Source organism: Myotis brandtii, unplaced genomic scaffold, assembly GCF_000412655.1.
Source record: "Myotis brandtii unplaced genomic scaffold, ASM41265v1 scaffold583, whole genome shotgun sequence".
NCBI lineage: Eukaryota > Metazoa > Chordata > Mammalia > Chiroptera > Vespertilionidae > Myotis > Myotis brandtii.
In genome coordinates this window covers 1,401,092-1,423,748 of record NW_005370191.1, presented here as the reverse complement: position 1 = coordinate 1,423,748, position 22,657 = coordinate 1,401,092, and the positions used below count along the sequence as shown (strand labels likewise).

At 51.9% G+C, this 22,657-nt stretch overlaps 1 protein-coding gene across 2 annotated transcripts in view; it reads right to left on the bottom strand.

Moving 5' to 3' along the window:
• Positions 1 to 22,657, bottom strand: part of CUX1 (cut-like homeobox 1) — a 339,346-nt gene that overhangs the window by 3,398 nt on the left and 313,291 nt on the right. For both annotated transcript variants that reach the window (XM_014550122.1, XM_014550123.1), the window contains exons 15-18: positions 4,809 to 4,936; positions 4,125 to 4,191; positions 3,297 to 3,409; positions 636 to 752 (exon numbers count right to left, since the gene is read on the bottom strand). In XM_014550122.1, the coding sequence (XP_014405608.1) occupies positions 636 to 752; positions 3,297 to 3,409; positions 4,125 to 4,191; positions 4,809 to 4,936 (425 nt within the window). The remainder of the gene's footprint in view (positions 1 to 635; positions 753 to 3,296; positions 3,410 to 4,124; positions 4,192 to 4,808; positions 4,937 to 22,657) is intronic.

Sequence of the window (22,657 nt, the reverse complement as noted above, 5' to 3'; positions counted from 1 at the left end):
TCCTCGCACGAGGTGGTCCAGCAGCAGCCCTCCTGGGCCCAGAACCAAGTGAATAGATTTCCACTCTGTTTTTTCTCTCTTTTTGTTAATCCTCACCTGAGGATATTTTTTCCATAGATTTTTAGAGAAAGTGGAAGGGCAGGAGGAGAGGGGACAGAGAAAGAATGAGACACACACACACACACACACACACACACACACACACATCGATTAGATGCCTCCTGCATACATACCAACCAGGCTGGGCGTTGAACCTGCAACCCAGGTATGTTCCCTTGACCAGACCCTTTGGTGCCGGGCTGACACCGTAACCACGTAGAACACTTGCCAGGGCCCGCTTTGGGCTCTGGATTGTTTTTTGGGGGATGTTGGGCCAAATTCTGGTATGGCTTTAAACAAATGTAAGTTTGTATTCCCTGCCTCTCGCTGTACCTCACCACCTCCTGGATGGATCTGATGCATGAGCCTCCACTAGGGCCCTGTGGGGGGCTCTCCCCAGCTGAGGGAGGACAGCTGGCAGGCAGAGGGGGCCAGACAGCCCAGTGCTGCCCAGCAGGCCACTGCCCCCGCCCTCCTGCCTCGGAGTGCCCGCACTGCCTGCGACACCTGGGGTTGAAACTGGGGAGGGCACTTACCCGGCCAGAGTAGTTCTGCAGGAACTTGATTTTCTCGAAGAGCTTGATGTTGTCGGCGCGCAGGCTGTCCAGCTCGCTCTGCAGGGCCTGGATGGTGTGCTGGGCCATGCGGTGCTCCTGTGGGCAGGCAGGTGGTGGGTGGGCAGCAGGGCCAGCCGGGGAAGGGGTGGCGGGAGAGGCCTCCAGGCTGGCACAGCTACTGCTCCGCTACCTGCAGCCTCTTCTTTGACCTACTAAGACCCTCCTCGGGCTCTGGGAAGTGCCCCCTTTCCTCCTGTGACCTTGCCTCAGGCAGAAGTCACAGTTCTTGGGTCAGGTCTCATCATGTTTTATTTGTTTATGGTATTATAGGCCTTTAAAAACTATCATTGAGACATAATTCATATAACATAAACATCACCCTTTTAAAGTTTACAATTCAGTTTTTTAAAAAATCTTCACAATTCTATCCCCACTAATTCCAGAGCATCTTATCACCCCAATAACCTGTCTGTAGTCACTCCCCATTCCCCTTTCCCCCTATCCCCCTGACAGCCACTAATCTACTTTCTGTGTCAATGGATGTGCCTATTCTGGACATTTCATGTAAATGGAATCCTATACTATGTGATTTTAATGTCTGCCAATCTAGGGGCAAGGTGAAATGGGACCTCATTTTTCAATTTTATTCAAATGCTTAAGTAGGTGTTTTCTTCACATTGTTAACAATTCAAACAGCACTAAGAAGGACATGGTAGTAAACACAGAATTACCAAACGACCCAGCAATTCCACTTCTGGGGGTACACCCCCAAGAATTGAAAGCAGAGACTCGAGAGCTGTTTGCACACCACACTCTTAGCAGCATTATTCACAGTCGCCAAAGATGTGTGACGCAAGTGCTCATCAACAGATGAATGGATACACAAATGTGTATCCAAAAGAATAGGATCCAGACATAAAAAAGAAGACAATTCTGGCACGTGCTACAACATGGAGGAAGCTTGAGGACATGATGTTTAGTGAAATAAGCCAGTCACAAAGAACAAACACTGGATGATTCTGCTCACATGAGGTGCTTGGAAGTCATTCACAGAAAGAGAGTAGAATGGGGCTGGGGGGCGGGGGGGATGGGGAGTTAGTGCTTAATGGGTATAGAGTTTCAGTTTGGGAAGATGAAGAGTCCTAGAGATGGATGGTGGTGAGTGTATTTAATGCCGCTGAACTGTACAGTTAAAAATGGTTAAGATGGTAAATTTTGTTGTGTGTGTTTTGCCGTAAGTTTTAAAAAGTACATGATAAAAAAGTCTAGATTTTCAAAGCAAAAGGTAGAATACTTAACCCTTACTTTTTCTCTCCCATGTAATTTACTTTGAAGGCCTTCTTTTGAGGGCTGCATAGCATCCCACAGTGTGGCTGTCCCAGCCCCTGACGGGCATGTGGGTGTCCCCAGTCCACTGCCCGTGCAGGCAGCGGTGAGGGGAGCCTCCCTGACATCCTTCCTTTGAAGCCTCGTGAGCCTGGATCACAGAGGGTCTCATTGGATCTGGCCCACTCTTGTCACTGGACCAGCACTGGGCCTGGCCCGCAGTGGCTGCTCAGTGAACGTCTGCCCTCCCTGGTCTGAACCTGGAAACCGGGGGAACTGTGGGTTTGGAGAGGAAGGGTCAGACATTCCAGCATCAAGTGGCTCTCTGAAAAGGATGGAAACCTTCCTGGCTCATATTCTTCCTTGGAGAGCGGTCAGGGGGGCTTGGCTCTATGGGATGGGGGGTGGGGTCTGCAGTCCCCAGAGCCAGGATGGTGCCACTCTGGGTGCTCCTCTGGTCTGACACTGCGTCCTCTGCACTCTGGATCCAGTGTCTACTCCCTCTGTGGGGACATCTTGGAGGCTTTAAAAGAAACAGCGTGCTCCTGCATCTTTTACTCCATCCTCACTCTCTCGGGTTCTGCTCCCTACTCTTCCAAGACCACAGCCCTCCTGCTGGCGCTACCGTCAGCATCTATGTGTCAACAGTGCGCACGTGGAGGCACCTCACATCAAAGGCTCAGAGGTAACGGACCAGTCACCTTTGCTGACTGCCCCTTCCTCATGGTGCTCCTCCAGGAAGGCCACCAGCCAGGTGCTGAGCAGCCAGTCGACTCTCAGACCTCACAGAGCACCTTGACATCCCTCGACCGTGTGTCTCTATCGATCTCAAAGACCCTCCTCTCTCCAGCCTCCCCTGCTTCTCCAAGTCTCCCATCTGATTTACAAGTTTCTTCTTGGATGACGGTGACCACTCCCCAGCCTTCTGTCCTGAATTAGCTGCCCAAGCGATCCTTCTGACCCTCCAGCCTTTGCTCTCCTGCTGAAATCCTTTGCTGGTGCTCCCACCTGGCTGTGGGGCACTTGCCGGGCAGCTCTGTGTTCTCACAGGAGCCCTGCGATGACCTGCACTCCCTTCAGGCATATTGTCCCCGTGTCTCTGCTGACGTAATCTCCTCTACCTTGGGTGTCTGATTCCTCTTTCAAAGCCCAGCATGGCACGGCCTCCTCTAGGAAGCCCTCCTTGACTGCACAGAGCAAATCTAATCCCTCTGCAATTTGGGGTCTGTGACACATCTTTCTCCCCCAAGTCTGAGTGTCCCCCACTGTGTCCTCAGGTCCAAGGAGTGTAGGGGAGGGAAGCATGTGACTCACAGCCTCCAGCTCCTGGTTCCGGGTCCGGAAACGCTCCCTCTGGCTGGAGATGATGGACAGCAGTGAGTCTACCTGGCCCTCGGGGAGGGTGCCGCTGGCTGGTGCCGTGGGTCCTAGGAAGTAGGGGAGAGTGGCTTGGGGTGGAAGGAGTCAGAGCCTAGTAGTGGGCCCTCAGGTTGGGTGGTCGCAGCCGCGAGGGAGCTCTGGCTGAGTGCCATGGGTAGAAGGCACAGGGTGTCTAAGCACAAGGTGATGAGAGGTCGGGGAAGGGTGGCCTGGGGGACGGGAAGGAGTATGACATGAGAATAGGGGCCCTGGGAGGGGAGGCCCTGCCACAATCTGAAGGCCAGGCCCCACCCCATTACTCTGTACTTGGATCCAAGACCCCTGCATCTGTCAGACTCCGGCTCCAGGGGAAGCGAAGGACCACTGATCTCGCCGGAAGCCAGGAGTATCCCCTCGCAGGTTCTGGCCTCCACACTGGAGGAGGCCACCTCTCCATCAGCGCTGGGAGCTCTCTGGCTGCATTTCCACGCCAAGGCCTCCCTGGGGAGCTGACCACCACCCACCAGCCCTCTACAGGCCACTGGCAGGGCCACAGGGGTCAAGACCTCCAGGGGGCATGTCAGATGAAGGCCTACAAGGGCAAGTGGGGAGCTCACCCCTCCTTAATGTTGCTGCTGCATTGTTGGGATGGGGGCCCTGACTTTCTTTGGGGGAGGGGGCATGCTCTTTGGAACCAGGGCTCTGGCCGCATCACTTCTTCTCCCTTCCCTGCTCCCCACTGGCCGATGGCTGCCCTGGGTGGTCAGGTCGGCCCCTCCTCACCATAGAACAGGGCGGTGGCCTCCTTGATGGGCTCTGGGATCTTCTCCAGGCCGTGCTCGGCTGCACCCTGCAGGTGAGAGGAGAGGTGGGGAGGTACTTCACATGCGGCATTGAACAGTCTTTCAAGTGCCAAGCAAATGGGGGGCAAGGAGCAGTGGGGTGGACTGGCGGCAGGGGCAGGTACACAGTGGCCACAGGAGGGCCGGGAGAGGCCACCTCTCATGGGCCACGAAAAAGAAGGCAGGGCCCCCGAGCTTACCCCAGAAGCTAGAGCAGGGCAGGGCTCTCACCTGGCCACTCAGCCCTCATGGCCAACAGTGGCTGGCGTCCCTGGTCCTGCCAGCCAGTCTGCTGTGTGCCCTGGGCCAGCCCGGCTTCTCCTGAGCCCCATTTCTTCATTTATAAAATGAGGGGGTCATGTGATCACCTCCAAGGGCCCTTGGGCTCCAGCCTCCCATGATCTTTGGGCCTCAGTCCTCTTGTGAGATGGGTGGGTAAATCCTGGCCTTGCTCCTGCCCAGAGCTCCCAGGGCAGAGGTCCACGCCAGTGCCTGAAGGGTGCTTGTGCCAGTTGGAGGAGGCCTGCCTCTGTCCGAATTGGGCCTCCAGGTGAAGTGAGCAGGCAAAACCCAGAGAGAGAGCCCTTAGTGGGTGGTGAGGGGGGAGGGAGTAGAGGGGGCTCACCTCGGCATCTGGCCGCTGGATGGACTGGATGGTGCTGAGATCCTGCTCCAGGCGGGCAATCAGCTCCCTCTGCTCAGTCACCATGGCCATGGCCTCGGTGACGTGGACCTGCAGCTCTGCACAGCGCCCTGTAGCCAAAGGAAGACACGGCCATCAGAGGGAGCCTGGTGGGACCCGGGGTGCCTGGCCCCTTCCTGCCGCTCCAACCACCAGGCCATAAGCAGGACTTCCTGGGGGCCACAGCGGAGTGCTGGCTGCTCCCTCCCCACCTTCTTCTGCCTGAAGGACTGCCATGGGAGCAGCCAGCAGGGTCAGGGGCACTCCTGGCCCAAGAACTCTCTGTGCTCATGAAACCCCCGGGTAAGGGAAGGAGTCCAGGTCCAGGACTTGGGAAACCCGGTCCACCCCGGCTCTGCCATGACCAGCTGGGTGAGCCTGGCCACCCCCTGCCTGTCAAGCAGGGCACGGAGGCTGAACACAAGGAGCCCCAAGTTTCTTCCAGGGCTGCTGCCCTGGGTCAGTGACCAGAAGAGGCCTCGGGGTAGCAGTGGTGGAGAAAGGTACTGGGGTGCAATGTGGGGTGGGAGGCCTCCTTCAGACCAAGTAAGGGCTGGGGGAGTGAGGGGCCCCACCTCTGGAGCTGACACCAGTAGCCCCTCACCCAATAGGTGGTGGGGATGGGGGTTGGGGGGACCCAGGAATCCCTGTCCCTTTCTCCTCCATCCAAGTGTACAGTGTCTTTCCCACCAGGCAAATCCATGTCCCTGCCCTTTTGGAAGGTGGGAGATGTGGGGGTGTTCTCCCAGCCCAGGCCCCGTGGGAGCCTTCAGCAGCCGCTGGCAGGGCAGACAGTGGGGCTTAGAAGCCAGGCAGACCCAAGTTTGAGTTCTGGCCCTACTTCTGCTTGACTGTGTGACTCTGGGCAGTTGAGCCACCTGGTCTGGGCCTCATCTGTAAAATGGTGACAACAAACCTCCCCAGAGAGGGAGGCCCAAGCCCTGAGGCACACGGTGCTCTCCTTTGGAAGGACTGCATGGCCACCAGGGGGCACTGTGGTCTCAGAAATGCCCAAAGGCCCCAGGCTATGCAATACCAGCAGGGCCCCTGTGCCTTCCAGGTGGACTCACCCTTTACTCTGAATCCTGCTGACCAGCTGGCCAACCCAGGCCAGGACAGGGGCAGGGGCAGTCGGCTTCACCCGCTCCACCCGCTTCATCTCCTAGGTGACCGCTGCATGCCAAACCCTTTACACACCTCACCACAGTCCGGGCAGTCAGAACAGATGAACGGAGGCTTCCCAGCCTGAGACCAACCCCCAGGGTGTCCACCATGGCTATGTCTAAGCCCTTCCCCACATGGAGGAAGGCCCAAAATGGTTCAGATCCTGAATAGATTTCTTCCTTTAGACACCACTGAGCACCTCCTTGTACCTGGCGGGTCAGTGGTGGTGGCGGAAGTGAGGGTCCAAGGTGGGGCTGGGGGAGGAGATTGGACCCGAGGGCAGGGCCAAGTTGAAGAGGGAGGCCTGTGGGTGGCAGGGTTGGGAGCGTATAGGTACTGGATGGCCTATGAGAGCTTTAAGCAAACCCCATGGGCAAGAGGCCCAGAGAGACCCCCAATGCCATGACCCACTGGCCTGGAGGTGGGGTCCTGTGGTCTCAGACCTGCAGGATGGGACTGAAGAGCAGCGTCACCTTGCTGCACCACACGTGCTTAGGAGGCGAGGTGGACAGAAGTTGTGGTGAGATGGGGGAGAGGAACTGTGAGAGGGAACGTTCTGGCCACGGGGAATCCATAAGGAGCCACATCAGGAGCACATCCAAGTAGGGTGTTGCAATGACCGTGGGGGTGGGTACACAGACCCCAGCACGAATGGAGGTGTGGAGCCCAGAGAAGGCTAGGTGAGGAGCATCCCATTTTCAGGGATGAGGGCCCGGGGGACAGATGAGACAGGGCAGAGGTGGGGAACCTGTGGAGCGGGGGACTGCTGCCCAGCAGAGCGAGCCCGCGTCCCTGGAGGTGTGCACGCAGCATGGTGCAGAGGGAAGCATGACGTGAGGGCTGGATAAAATGCCAGTGAGATGACTCCGGGGACTGCATATCTTGTCTGTCACCAGCCTGTGGCCATCCCAGCCTGGTCTCAGCCAGGACCCTGGGGGAGGAGCGACTTGCAGCCTCTGGAGGCATCTGTGTGCACGGGGGAGAGGTGGGGTCCCCAGGCAGGTGTTCCTGTGTATTTGTGTCTGTGCCTGCTGCTAAGGGGTTGGGCACACAGGTCCCTGCCCGAGCACACACGTGACGCTGTGAATGTGTGAGGGCCCTGACAGCAACCCTTCATCCCAGGCAGCCCCAGCCTGCGGCGCCAGGGGCTTTGTTAAACTGGCCTGGACAGCCTGCCACTGCTGCTGCTGCTGCTGCTGCTACAAACGCACCCAGACACTGGGTTAGCTGCTAAGTTGATCTCTGGGGGTGCAAGGCTGAGTGGAGAGGTGGCTGTGCATGAAACTGAGGGCTGGCTGGCATGCTCACAGCAGACATGGAGGATGGCTGCCCGTGAGCCCCAGGGAAGAGGCTGGGCAAGGCCGGGCAGTGCAGGTGATGGGATAAGACTGAATGAAGGCCCTAAGCAGGGGCACGGACCCAAGGCTGCAGGGCAAGACCTGGACATTGTCTGGGAGCCCCATGGATGCACCTGTCATTCTGCACTGGAGGGATGAGAAGGCCAGGAGCCTGACCACGTGGGTGTCCCTGAAGGAGGGGCGTGCCTCTTCCATGCCTGGAACTGGCCCCGACTCGGGGAATGGGTGAGCAGCAGCGTGGTTTGCTCTATTGAGTATGGCGTGCTAGTGAACAGCTAAGGGGACCTCTGTGTGGGAAGCTGGACCCCTGGGCCTGAGGGGGGAGATGCAGGCTGGCGAGAGCTCAGGGCCCAGGGCTGGCTGAGCCCCCAGCAGCAGATGTGGGAGCCCAGAGGGCACTGCGGTGAGAATGGCCAGGGCCTCCTGGAACGCTGACATTTTCAGAGGCGTCCTGGGAAAGACCCGGAGAAGAGGAAGCAGGAGGCAGGATGGACATCAGGAGAAAGTGTGTTAAGGCACCAAGCTGAACAGGGAGCATCAACGGGTAAGGAGGGATCACTGGTGTCGAAAGAAAGGCTGAGGGGGTGAGGGCTGGAGTGAACCACGGGGAGGGTCTGGTCAAACAGTAGTGCAGCGGGAAGCAGCAGGGGTGTGGCGGAGGGACCTGGGCACCACTCTGGACAGATGCCAGATGGGCAGCACGATGGGCAGACACTGTGTGAGGGGATGTGCTCAAGAGAGAGGGTATTCAGGAGTACAGAGCATGCAAAATCGAGTATCTGCATCTAGGGGAGATGCCTGCATCTAGGCGGGGCGACACACAGATGAGTGTGGGGGGGGGAGGGGGGGAGGGTGGAGAGAACTCCTGCCTCTGCAAGGTGGCAGAAGCCCCCTGTGAGATGGGCCCAAGGCAGCCTCCTACCCTCATGAAAGTTCATGAAACCACATCCTTCCGGGGGAATCTGAGGAGGCTTCCTAGAGCAGCGGTCGCCAACCTGTTGGACCTCACGGACCACCAGTGCTCTGCGGACCACGGGTTGGCGGCCGCTGTCCTAGAGAGTCCATTTCACAGAGGGGAGAAACAGCAAAGCAAGGTCAAGGTCAAAACTTAAGGAGGCTGAACTATGACTTAAGGTCAAGAACGATTTCTGACTGCACACTGATTAAATGTAGAACCTTATCACAACTGGAGTCGGATGGCAAGGCCTGGGAAGTTGTGTCTACCACTTTCTTTGCGGGGGGGTGTGGGGGACTCTGTTATTCAATCAGCCACCTGCAAGCCAGGTAGGCACTCTGGGGCTGCTAAAGGCACAAGTCTTTCTGCGTGGAGAGCTCTGAGGGGAGCGAGCAGCTCACACATCCACCCCCTCCCCGCCTCTGCACCTGTCTGTCCCCGGGTGGCCAGAGATGAGTGCTGAGCACTCCCTGTGCCAGCAGGTGCCAGCCCCTCACTCCTGTGCAAGGGCTCCCCATTCCGGCCAGTGAATTCCCTCTCCTGCAGCACCAGCTCTTGCTTCTCCTTTCCACAACTACAGAGCATGGTCCCCCATCTGATTCTCTCTCTCCTCTCCTCTTCATCCCCTCCCCCAACTCTCTCTCTCTTGACTTCACTGCCCCCTCCAGCTAGAAGAAGTCTTCTATTCTAAGTGTCCACTTTCCTAAACCTTTCCCATCAGACTCAGATACTCACTATGTCAACTGTCCTTACCAGCGTCACACATCTCTGTGCTCAGCCCTCGTCTTACTGACCCATCGGCACCTGGTTTCCAGGTCACTGCACCCTCCCGGCTTCCTGTCCTGCTGGCCGCCCCTCCTCAGTCTCCTTTGCTGGTTCTCCCCCTTGCTGAGCTGGGAACATGCTGTACCTGGCACCGCCCCTGCACACCGTTCTCTTTCCGCTCGTTCACCCTGGCCACCTGGGGTCCATTGGTAAGCTAATGATGCTCGATCTGTATCTCCAGGACACCCCTTTGCGAGGTGCATTCTCTACATAGATGTGCGACTCAAACCTAACGGGCACAAACTGGCCCTGGCATTGGGACTACACACGTGCCAGCACGAAGCCCCACGGTGACCTTGCACCTCGCTAATGTGACACCCGAGTCCTTCTAGATGCCGGGTGGAAAGAACAGCCTCACCTAGCGCTGGCTCACCTCCAGACTGGCTCTGTGTCTATCAGCATGGTCACCCGCTCCCCGCCCGCGCACCTTCCCCAGCACAGCCCTTGCTGTCGCTCTGACACTTGCCTCTGAGCATGTGCCGCCCCTCAATTTGGTATCCTGTCCTGGCCTGCTTACCCGAAGTGCCTCTTCCCGTCTCAAGGCCACTCCCTGTGAAGTCTGCCCTTTCCCAAGTTGCCACTCAGATGCCCCTCAGTACCAACGACAAGACCAGCCTCGGCTGTGGTTCAGCACCTGGTCTGTTTCCCCTTTGGGCTGTGAGCGACTTGAGGCCACTGGACACCTAGCTTGGAGCACGTCGCTGGCACACAGCAGTCCTCAGTGACTATCAATCCGCTCAAGGTACCAGTGAAGGAACTCCGCCACTCTAGAGCTCAGCACCATTGATGTCTGGGGCCAGGCCATTGTTTGTGGGCGTGGGGGGACTGTTCTATGCATCGTAGGATGTTTATCAGCAGGTTTGGCATCCTCTAGAGCAGCGGTTCTCAACCTGTGGGTCGTGACCCTTTTGGCGGTTGAACGACCCTTTCACAGGGGTCGCCTAAGACCATCCTGCATATCAGATATTTACATTAGGATTCATAACAGTAGCAACATTACAGTTATGAAGTAGCAACAAAAGTAATTTTATGGTTGGGTCACAACATGAGGAACTGTATTTAAAGGGCCAGAAGGTTGAGAACCACTGCTCTAGAACAGCAATTTTAAACCTTTTTAAAAATCTCATGGCACACATAACCTAATTACTAAAATTCTGTGGCACACCAAAATATATATTTTTTGCCAATCTGACAGAAAAAAAAGTAGGTACAATTTTGATTCAGTCACACAGGATGGCTATTGCGTTGGCTGTTGTCATTTTGTTTTTTAAATTTGACAATCTAAGGGAAGAGTGGTCAGTGCCCCTGACGTTTTAGAAATTCTCGCAGTACACGGTTGAACATCACGGCTGTAGTTGCCAGTAGCATCCCCACCCACTTGTGACAGCCCCAAATGTCTCCAGACATTGCCAAGTGCCCCAGGGGTACAGTCACCTGCAGTGAGAACCAGGGCCCCAGAGGATCTAGTCTCCTCAAACATGGGAGGCTTCTGGGTTCGGCTGTAAGTGGAGGGGGATCAGCTTTGACAGATGCTTAAGTCAGATGGGTCTCTAAGAGGAAGCCACCTCTGTGGAGGGCGCAGCCCCCTCTCCGCAAGAGTGGGGAGCAGGGAGGTCCTCCTTCCTGTCTGTGACTGAGTCCAGTGGTGGCAGCCTCGGACATTCCAGGACACCGAGCCCTGAGTTTTCATCAGGGGCTGGAGAGCTGCTGGGTGTGGAGGACTCTGCTGCCTGCCCTGGGTGCTGATTGGTACATCACAGGCGTCACCACGGCGAGCTGAGGCTGGCGGCCGCTGGGGCTCTGGCTAACCGGAGAGCCTGGCCCTGAGCAGGGCCCCTCCTGCTCTGGCCCAAGGTGGAAACAACTTTGACTGCAGGCAGCTGCTCTTGCAACCAAATAATGTGCCGTATTTGATGCCCCGTCTATCACCCTGTCCGACAGCCACGGACACGCCCCGAGTGCCCGCCATGGGCCCAGGCGCCATGCTGAGCAGTGTGCAGGTATTATCACTTTGTCGTCTCAGCAGCCCTGTGGGACTGGCATTATTATATTCCCTTTCCAGAGATGGAAAGAGAAGCTCAAAGAAGTTAAATTCATTCATTCTTTCAGAAAAGATTTCCCGAGCATGAACCAAGACTTGCCCATGTCACACCAGCTGGTAAGAGGAGATGCTGGGTCTCCAGCTCCAACGCAGTGCCCCCTGACCACAAGGAACGGCCTATGCCCCCCTGGTCAGTGAGTGGGGTCCTCAAATCTAACTCCCTGGAGCACCCCCCACCGCGCCCCGAACAGAGCAGCTCTGCTTTACCTGTCCACAAACCATTTTGCTTGGAAAAAAAAAAAAAGGTGCTTTCCACCGACATTCTGAGAGCTCAAGCTTCTTGGAAGAGGCAGGAACCTATGAATGCCTACCCAACCCGGGCTTGGGCTGCATCTCCCACTTCCACTAACACAGCTCATTGCACGCTGGGTGGGCCAGACTCCCATCAAGAACTTGAAGACCGGCCCCACCGCACCCCAACATCACCATCCGGTTCTCACCACCCTACAGGAACCAATGCCGCGCCTGCGCGCCAATGCGGAAGCAGTGACCCCCAGAGCCGCCATGCAAGAGCCGTGGAGGAAGAAGCAACCAGGTCCCAAGACAGCCACTTGGAGCCCCCTTTTAAAATCCTCACCCGAGGATACTTTTTTTTTAAAATTGATTTTAAAGAAGGGAGGGAGAGAGAAACAGCGATGTGAGAGAGAAACATTGATCGGTTGCCTGTGGTGAGTGCCCTGACCACAACGCTCTAAACAACGGAGCCAAAGGGCCGGGCTAGAGGCCCTTTTAAACACAGCAGACAGGATCATGGCAGACGACTCCCTCCCTCCTCCCCTCCCTCCAATAATTATATCATCTTGTTGCCATTCCCTGTACATCTGCAATTGTGTTTCCTCAGGGCATCAAATAAGGCACATTATTTCATTCAGACCCACTTAACTACAGGGCAAGGAGAAAGGCCACACACAGGGTGGCTAAGCACTCTGCCTGGGGCGGGGGCATCGCCCACTTGCAGCCACAACACCAAATCTTGCTTCCTCTGCTGCCGCTGGAACTGGCAGTTTACAAAAGCAGAGTCAGGCCTGCAACACCATGTGCAACTGCCGTTTTGCTTCATTAAATCTCACTTTAAAAGCACTTGGGGAGATTTTAGGGGGAAAAGGACTGTGCTAAGTGTATTTTTTTTTAACATTTTATATTTTAATTTAGCTAGTGGATCTTTAAAAATTGGGGCATACCTAAACTAGCAAACAGAAAAATAGCAGAATGTTAGCTGAGCTAGACTTGACTTTGTCAAACTGGAGGAGCTCTAGTGGTTTTATGCTAATTCTCCCGTCTGAGGGGAGGGGGGCAGAGCTTTGGGGGCAGCTTTAGACATACCCATGTCCTCAAGTGACCAGATGAAACACGGGGCTGCCAGGAGCACCTGGCACTGATGCGAGACTGTCCCAGGCTCTGGGGTCTCACACTGGAGGTTCGAGTCCCGTTTAACTCATGTTTCTGTGTCACATATAGGAGCTTCACATTCTGAAAACTACAACTTAACGCACAACGAACAAACACCTCCCAATCAGTCGTACATCAGTAAGGATGGCGACTCTCTTCCAACCCTGTAGATCTCACGATGAGAAACACCTGTCACAGCATTTGGACCACCTAGCAGCCAATTCTCCGAGCTCTCCCACCTCCAGCCCCGAGATTGGCGGGAGAGACAGGCCCCTTCTCAGGAGCCAGATCATTCCAGAAACCCACACAACACTGTTCCCTTTTCCTGAGTGGGAACTCACTGGCCTGCATTAACAGGTGCCCTCGGCTGCTCCTTCTTCACATCAGGAGTCAGGGACACAGCGCGAGACCCCACAGCGCAGGCTGAGGCCAGGCAGCGGTACCTGTCTGTGGCCTTGGGCACCCAAGCTACCATCGGCCCAGTGCCAGACCCAGCACTGTGGGCCACCTTTTCACAGACAATAAAGTGGATGCTGGGGAGGTCAGTGCTTCAAGGGCCCCCAAACAATAAAGGTGACGACAGCGAGCAGGGACTAAGGCCCTTAAGGAGCAGGTACCATGTCTGCACGGGAAATTGGACAGTGGGGCCATTGCATCCTACCCAGGCCCAGGTTTCTGCTGCCACCTGCCAGGACGCCACACACCACCGGAAGCATGGGAGGGTGGAGGAACGGCTGCCTCGGGGGGCAATTCTCGAGGTGCCTTTCAACCCAGAATGACAGTGTTTGCTGCTTCTCAGGCCAGAGCACTTTAAATAAAAACGACCCACACATTCTTGTGTTTGTATAAAAGATATTTACTTCAATTATCACACCTAGGGTGCTAGTGAATAATAATAATACATGGTGTGAGTTTCATACAGTGATATTGCTTCTCCATATCATATAGGGACCGTTGTACAGTGCTGAGAACAAACATTGTATGGCTAACCAAAGACAGAAGGGACAAGGCCGAGGGTCTGACGGGTGCCTCCCCCACCCCCATGCCAGCCGGAGCAACTTTTGACTCTTAATGTTGAAAACAAATAGCAAGAAATAAAATGTTACCAGAGATGGGTCACAGCAACACAGCAGAGGCTTCTCAAAGCTATTTGTACAAATAAATGATGCCTTTTTTTTTCCTTTTTTTTTTTTTGGTCAGTTGGGTCTCTGTGAGGATCTTTTAAAAAAGTCTGTGATTGTGAGTATTAACAAACAAGCTCTAAAAACATCTAAGACTTAGTGCGTTACAGAAAATATAAAATACTGCTAAAATGTAAGACACCACGATACACTGGGGGGAGCTGAGCTTATTAAGAACTCTCCGGAAGAAGTCGCCACTCCGTGAGCGCGCCTGGCTTGTGCTGTGTTAGTAGTCTGGACAGGAGCGTGGCTACCCGCTCGCAGGCAAGTAGTTATTGCACAATTGCAAAGAGCTAGGTCTTACTCAGTGGGAAGGGACGTGGGAAAACCTTTTCTTTCCCCACTTTTATTTTATAACAAGCTATTCTCAAATGCTTTAAGAATTTTGAACGAATCCTCACATCTCCAAAATGCACAGCATTTTCTGAGGGGTCTCAGATGGTGGGACATGAGATGCCCGTTTTCTCAAGAGGCAGAAAACGGCTCAAGAGAGAGACATGCATAGACTAATTAGAGAGAAATGGAAACCCTTTGGGGAGGGGATGAGGACAGTTCTTTCATTGGAGGGCGTTCTGTGAGAGATGAGAACAAAAGCAGGACCTCCAAATGACTTCAGAGAAGGGGAAAAGTCATGACGTGGAAAGTGAGTCGGGGGTCGGTGGGTGGGAGCAGAGACAGCGGTCTGGCTCCGGCGGGGGTGGGCAGAGCCCCTGCTTTGGCCTGGGGGAGCTTCCTTCCCTTGTGCCCATGAGGGTGAGCCCACAGGCCCGAGGCCAGACCCACTTCGCCCTCACACCCCTTTGCAAGCAACTGGGTGTCTTGTTGGCTGTGCTTTTACCACAGAAAGCTCTGCCCACATCTAACTTCCCTACACACTTAACCACAGTAAGGGGGAGAGGGGCTCCCCCATGACCTCCTTGGTGTGGATCCTCAAGCCACAGCCAAACTAAGAACACTGTTGCTTCAACAGATGGTTTTGACCAAATTTGTATGCAAGAAAAACAACAACAACAACAACAACAGCCAACTAAAACATGTCAACCCACATGAGCCTTACAAGAAACCATTCTCTCCCTCGGAAGTCATGGCCTTGGCCAGGCCGCCGCACCCTCTCGGATCAGGGCTCCTTGCTGAAACTTCATGAACCCAGAAGTCTTACAGAGGCTCTAGGAGGCTTTGGGGAACTCAACCTTGCTTTTCTAAGTCTCCTCTGCAGCTCCTCACACAAGTGTTCTTCAACTCGGCATTTCCTCACATTGGTAGGTTTTTGTTCATCAACTCTCATTTAAAAAGCCACGTGAAGACCACCAGTGTTTGAGTGGCTACTCTGGAGACAGACGTCTAATTCTGCTGGAGAAACTCCCTCTGCCCCCCAGTTAAATCCCCAGGCCTTTCGGTTCTTTTTTGGGGGGTGGGAGGGGAGGGCAGGAGGCAGAAGACAGTAACCACTGGAGTGATAGCAAAAAGCATTTATAACAACAACAACAACAACAACACAAAACAACAATATACTCCTGATAAGTACTTAAATGATTAACCTAATAATAAATAGAAGAGGATAGAAATATTTTTTTTTCCTCAAGGAAACATCCTTTTATAATTATCCTCACGCACGCTGGCAGGTCAGTAGCAGTCAATCCATCTCAACAAGAAAAGGTTAAGTGCTGGAAGGGAGGTTCTCAGCTGCTGAGTCACAAACACCCCCACGCTGCTGCCCAGACAGCGTTCTGGCCGAGCGCCCTGCAGGTCTAGCCTGGTGGTCAGCCATGGGCAGGCGGGGGTGGGGGGAGGGAAGCCTGTTTCCCTTCGGTTCATGAATAAACGGAACTACAGTGAACATACTCATCCACAACCTGAATCGTCCTGGTCTAAAGCTTACTTTGAGTTCATTTGGTGTGCAATACATTATCTCTTAAAAATGAAGAAAAATGATTTCTATTGCACAGAGCTTTTACATATAGTCATCTATTTAAGTGCTTTCTGTTTAAAGCAAACTACAAAAAAAAAAAAAAGACAAAAGGAAAATGAAAAAGGAGAAAAAAGGAACTATAGAACAAAAGCAGCCCCGTGCCACTTCCATGTGTCTTGCTGATGGGAGTCTGGTTTCACCAACGGAAGTCCCAAAGCTTCCGTACACACTGTGCTTCTGATTATTTTCCATAGGGATGTAGCTGTGACATTGGGATATAAGGCACCTTTCCTTTCTGACCACAGAAAGCTTGATACATAGCAAACAGCACATTTTGTGGTAGAAATTAAAGCCTAAACTCTACAGAAATTACAGTAACATAGGCTACACTTCTTAACAGTACTGGATAAAATGATCATGAAAAGCAACTCAAAGGTATTTTAAAAGTTTAGTAAAGGGGATGGGGAAAGCGCACATTTATGAATAGCCTAATGTCTTTCTCTCACTAATCTTTTTTAGGATTCTTTGTCTACAATGCCCAACTTTTAAAGTCAGCATTTTTGAGGAGACTAGGCGCTTTGGAAATGTCTTGTTAAAGCTAAATGTCACTTCATCCAAAAACGAAAATGGAGATGATGCCACTGTCAGCGTGGACACGGTATCTTTGGAGGGAGGAGGTGGTGGAAAGGGCAGGCCGGCCTGGTCGTGGGGCAGTTCCTGCAAGTGGGACTGGTGAGGGGAGGTTGCATTTCCCTTTCTTCCCTGGCCAGGCAGGAGGCTCACAGGCTGCTGGAGCTGTTGGGGCAGGAAGACTCTGGGATGGGGCCCATTTCGCTCAGCTGGCTGCTCCCTTGATTCACCCAGAGGGCTCTGGCCTCAGCTTCAGCACCCCTCTAAGGCAGTGGTCGCCTACCTTTTGGACCTCACGGACCAGCAGTGGTCTGCGGACCACCGGTTGGCGACCATTGCTCTAAGGCAGTGGTTCTCAACCTTCCTAATGCCGCGACCCTTTAATACAGTTCCTCATGTTGTGGTGACCCCCAATTTCATTGTTACAAATCGAACATAATTAAAGCATAGTGATTAATCACAAAACAATATGTAATTAAATATGTTTTCCGATGGTCTTAGGCGACTCCTGTGAAAGGGTCGTTCGACCCCCAGAGGGGTCGCGACCCACAGGTTGAGAACCGCTGCTCTAAGGGGTTTATGGCTGGATCTTTTTGGAAATTTAATTGGGAATTTGTTTCTTCCTTTCTTTCCCCAGTAGGTTTCATCTACCAAAAGGCAGAAACTGCTGGGAATGGGAATGGTATTGTCAAATTGGACCAATTTCTTAGCAAGCAAGCAAGCTGGCCAGCCTGCCACTCAATGGACCGGGAAATGGAACTACATCACGTTGGAGTCCCAGGCCACCACCTTGCCACTCAGGGCAGGAGCCCTGCCTTGTGGGTCACGAAGGCTCACCTGCCATCAAGGCCCAAATGAAACTGCAGGAGGACTGGGGGCATTTTTACACGTGAGCTTTTACCGGTAAATAAGTGCACGGTGATGGCACCAATCTTATGCTCCCACTTCCAAATCTTTTCCATCAGAACACTTTGGCCACCATGGTGGATGGATCCACATCCAACCAGCAGCCCTGGGAGCTGGTTTCCTTTAGCACTGGGTGGAGACGGGCATATTCGTGGGAAGAGCCATGTGACTGAAGCCTGGGTGAGTGGGCTGGAGAACGCTATATCCTCTCCTGTCTTTGAGATGTTTCCAAAGGAGTGTCACAGTGGAGCTGAAGTCCTAACCTCCCAGTGTCAGAGAGAATAAAGACAGAGTTCCCCCATGCCAGGCGGGAACCCAAGGGAAGTGTCCTCATGTGGCCATTTAGGGGCAGCCCAGGGCAAGGAAAATGACTGTGATGGATCTTAACAGCTGCGCAGAAATGGGTAGAAAGAAAAGGCAGGCCAAAGACAAGGCCCTTTGAGGCTTGAGACTGTCCCTGCCTGCCAAGGAAACAGCTGACAGATCTTTAGGAACAGGTGGAAGTCAAGAGGAAAATCCACGGCCTCACAGAGCACAGCTGTCTGTCAGGTTGTGCTCACAAGAGAGAGATGCCTGCCCACCAGGCCTCGATCATGGATGCCACCCTTCTAGCTTTTTCTCTCCCCCCAGCCCACTTGCTGCACGGTTCGGAGGGTGTGGGTGAGGAGTGATGTCAAATGGGAGCATAGGCTAGTGAGGTAGACGGGGATAAATGAGGGCTGTGACAAGGGAGGACACCCAGGGAAGGACCCAAACCTCCAGCCTGAAGGGATGCACCTTGTTACATCTCCCCTCACAGCTGGCTTTCTGGCCTCCAAAAGCAGGGGCTTGGGATAGCCACAAGCAATTCTTGTTTTTATAGGCCTGTGGAGAGGCGGCTGTCATAGTGCATTTAAGGTAAAGGCTATGGTCCCCCAGCTCCAGCTCTCGTAAGTCACTATTATTGTTCCACTTTGTGCCAATCCCAGGATGTGCATATACTCCCCCGGCTCCTCTGCTATTTTCAGTGAGGTTTGTTTTTCTAAAATCAGAGGAATGAAAAACATTGCAAAGAATGTCAATAGAGTTCATTGATTAGTCCTGCATGAAAGAACATGAGTTCAGGAGAAAGAGAGAAACCCAGTCCAACATTAGCTGGAAGGCACCCTCCTGCAGCCCGAGATGCCTGGTGATTCTTACTCTAGTCTCTCAGAGCATGACGCTGCATGATCTTAGGGGAGTGAGCCGACACTGGAGCGCTCCCGTGGATTAAAGAACAACATGTCTTCTGCTAGGTTTGCTCTTGAGCTGCACAACTGATGTGCCCTCGCCGAAGAAACCCAGTCCAACATTAGCTGGAAGGCACCCTCCTGCAGCCCGAGATGCCTGGTGATTCTTACTCTAGTCTCTCAGAGCATGACGCTGCATGATCTTAGGGGAGTGAGCCGACACTGGAGCGCTCCCGTGGATTAAAGAACAACATGTCTTCTGCTAGGTTTGCTCTTGAGCTGCACAACTGATGTGCCCTCGCCAAGGAGGCAGATGGGGTGTTCCCTTTCTCCTGGACCCAGGGTGGGGGACTCTCGTGCCAGAGAGAGCACGGAGGAACACTTAACCCAAAGCTCCATAGCACTCTGGGTGTGGACCACCAACCAGGAGACCTGGACGTCCACATTGGACAGGATGGTTTTTAAGTGGGGAGAAAACAAAGATGCCAACAGGAAGGAAACTGGGCAGGGAGGCATTTGTGCACTGGAAGTACAGGAGGCCATGAATGGTTACCTTCTTGCCTCAGTCACTTGCCCAGATACAATGGCCAGGGTCTGAGAGTAGTCATACGAGTCAAGATCCTGGCATTTCCTGGAGACTTCTCCCAAGCCTGCATCCCAGGGCAGTGTGCTGACCATGAGCCACCTCGGGTTGTGATGTTCTCCTCAGGCAGGTCGGCTCTGAGGATAATTAAATTGAGCTAATGGTTGTGGTTATTCTTTCTCAAGAAAAGCGGTCTGGTGGACAGAAATCACAGACATCCTGACTGATCTGGAGATTTAAGGGAAGTCACTTGGGAGCCGGGCGGTGGATGGGTCTAGGCCAGAACCCACACATCTTGCACCTCAGACACCACGAGAGAGCATGGGTAGGAACCAAGGAGCAAGAGGCTGATGTGAACACTGATTTTATGCTAAGCCTCCACTTAGCCAGATAAGTAATGGCAAAAACCTTAAGTTATGAACACTGCCTCCAATTAACAAAAAGAAGCCATTTAAAATGGTATAATGGAGCTTGTAATTAAGTGTTAGTGTTTTGTATGGAACTGTTTTCCCCAGGGGAGAGGTACAAATCAGCTTTTTAAACTGATGGAGCGTAAAGAGGAGGAGGTCAGCTGCCTGTGGGAGCCACTGCTTGGAACGCCAGCCAGCTGAAGGTGAAACCCCACGGAGAAGATGCTGTTCAAGGCACTTGAATATTGCTTATCAAGATGAAAGATCAACCCTTAGACTCAAAATGAGGGGCGCAATGAGGAGGGAGGGACACTTCCTGTGCTGACAGGTTTCTGTTATTTAGTGGCAGCTCTTAGAAGTATTACAGAAGGTGATAGCTTAAACACAAAAGAGGATAGGGTTGGGATCGCAATAAAAACAATAAATAAAGAAAAAAATACAAATACAGAACTGCAAGCAAAATTTAACCAACTGATTGTATCAAGCACCCAGATGTAAGTCTGGCAAAAAAGACAGAATGGAAATAAACAATAACCTAGTTAAAAAAAAAACCCCCACAAAAAACACAACAAAAATGACTAAATTGCTTGGAAGAGCCAAAGTGGCTGTTTTAGACTGTTACTATTTGGCCACAAGAATGAACAATTTTATAATTTTTCAATTTCTTCAGATTTAATACCTCCATATATAACAGTCATGCCTTTAAAATTAAAACACTACCCTAGTATTTCCTGTTAACTCCCTGCTTTTGATTCTGATGAAAATCAGATATTTAGTGATTCATCACACATGACAAAATTCCCTCAAGGTTTTTGTGGAGAGGACACCACAGTACTGTCAGGGGCTCTGCTACTCACTGTCCTAAGGGTCACTAATGCAAATTCGCTCTTCTTAATGCACCTGAACTGAGCCAGATGTTAATCTGTATCCCCTTAAGCTCCTTCATTCTGAATTCTCTTCTCACTGAACTAGATTTCAAGTTCAGAGATGATGCAACTATCAAAAGACAAACAGCCTGCCTCATAGCCTCCTAGAGCCTTCTGAAAACTTCTTATTCATGAAAAGGCATTGTCTTTAGTGTAGTGACTCTTAAATTTGTGAAAACTTGAACTAAGTGCTGCAGCTGCAGGTTAAAAGACTGTAAATGAAATATATAATTTCTAAAACATCATGCAAGAAATGTGGTTTCACATCTTACAGTCAAAGTCCTACAAGTTAATTAATACAAGCACACTGAGGTGTAATAGCGGGAGCATACCTCTAAAATTATAACTCCCTCCCACCCCCAAATCAAAAAAAGATAATATTAAACTTAAGAAATAATGAATGCACCATTAAAATGTCATCCAAAGATGTTGACCTAAGACAAAGGTTTCAATGATACACAATACGGTCAGAAAGTTTTCAATCAGTAATATACAGTATGACAACTACATCTTGTAAATTATACCCAATACTGCCGGCAGTCTATCCCTCTAAAGAATATTTGCCCCTTTCATCCCTTCCTAACAATCAGATAATAAAATACAGCACCTATAAATAAGCAAAAAAAAATATATATATATACCGAAATCATCTATTGTTAGTTTAAAGATATGGCAATAAAGGAGTCTAAATTAGCAAACTTGTAGAAGCCATAACTGATAAAACAGCTTATTGAAAAAAGGTGGCAGTAATGCACTCTATGTGTGCACAGGTACTTAAGAAAATACACAGACGTATAAAATTGCACACACGCACACACGCACACTCTCATCCACCTCTATTCTCACGCATATACACATAGACAACAGGAGGAATCAGAGACAAGTTAGACTTTTGATTTGTACTCAGACTGCCCTAAAAGACTAAGTAAAAGACTGCATAAAAGAACGTTCCAAGAGGCAAAATGAATGGAGGGTCAACGGTCTGGTCTGGAAGTGAAGAGCATCGGCGTTTTGGTGTCAGTTTGGGCCATCTCTACGGGGTTGGGAGCAGAGCCCAGATTGCTACGTTCTCTCTTCTGCAGGGAAGGAAGCTTCCCACGACTTCAACAGTCATCAGTGCTTGTGGTGGGAAGAAAGGGAAAGAGAGAGTCCGCGAGAGCCCTGCCCAGGCCCAGGGAGCGGCGTCCCCTGGTGGGGCTCAGTCCATCAGGCGCCTGGGAGAGTGGTGTGAGGTGTGGTGCCTTCTGTGCCAAGGAAAGACTGCTGTCTACGAGGGGCGGGCCGTCTGGCCCCAGAACTGTTTGCTCCGACCTGAGCGGCCTACTCTTTCCTCCTTTCTTCAAATGCTCACCTATGTGCAGACGCACTAACACAGACGTAGACACCATAAATTAAACGAAATGAACGGGTACATGCTACAGTTCTAACTTGTCTCCTAAACCTCCGAGATATGAGGTCTGATCAGCGTGCTCTGCGGTTAGAGGTTAAAAAGCAGATTATAAAATACCTAGATTCGGATCTTTTCTTTTTGTCCTGATTTGGCCTAGAATGGAGTGTATTAAACAGACCCTGGTCAGCAAAAGCCCAGAGTCAGTTAAAGCTATGGATCAATGTGCACTACATGTCAGGATTCTATTCACGTACAAGAAAACACTACATCAGCTACCACAAAATCAGTTATTTTCCTGATGTGACTTTTCTTTTTGTTAAAAAATATGTGGAGTAAATGTGTTTTATTTTAATTCAAAGTTTCAAACGAGAAGATTCTTTACTTGAAAATATTTAGGAATCCAAACTAGTGTGTTTAGAGTCGGTTTGACTGTGCAATCTCTTAGTGGCAACTGAACAGCTACAAAAACTTTCTTTTTTAATTTTTCTGAAAAATCCCCCCTCCCCCTTTCCTGGTTTAAGAAGATAATAGTGTATTATCGCTCTGAAGCCATTAGATGGCAGATAAAAAGCCCCCTTTTAATATGTGGGTTTGATTTTTTTTTAAAGCCCACACGAAAGAGGAGGGCGCAAGGCAAAGCTGTAAGAGTTATTCCAGAACCTGTGGAAATCACTTAGGGCAATAAAAAAAACACTTCAGGGTACAAAAAAGCTCGACTACACATTTCCGTTTTCTTCCTTGAAAACACGACAAAGATTGGGCTTAATGCTCCTTTGTTTTCTATATGCACCTTGGCCTATGGCGATTTTGCCCTGTGGCCCGCAGGGCAGTAAGTGCGCAACACGGTCCGGGCCGCG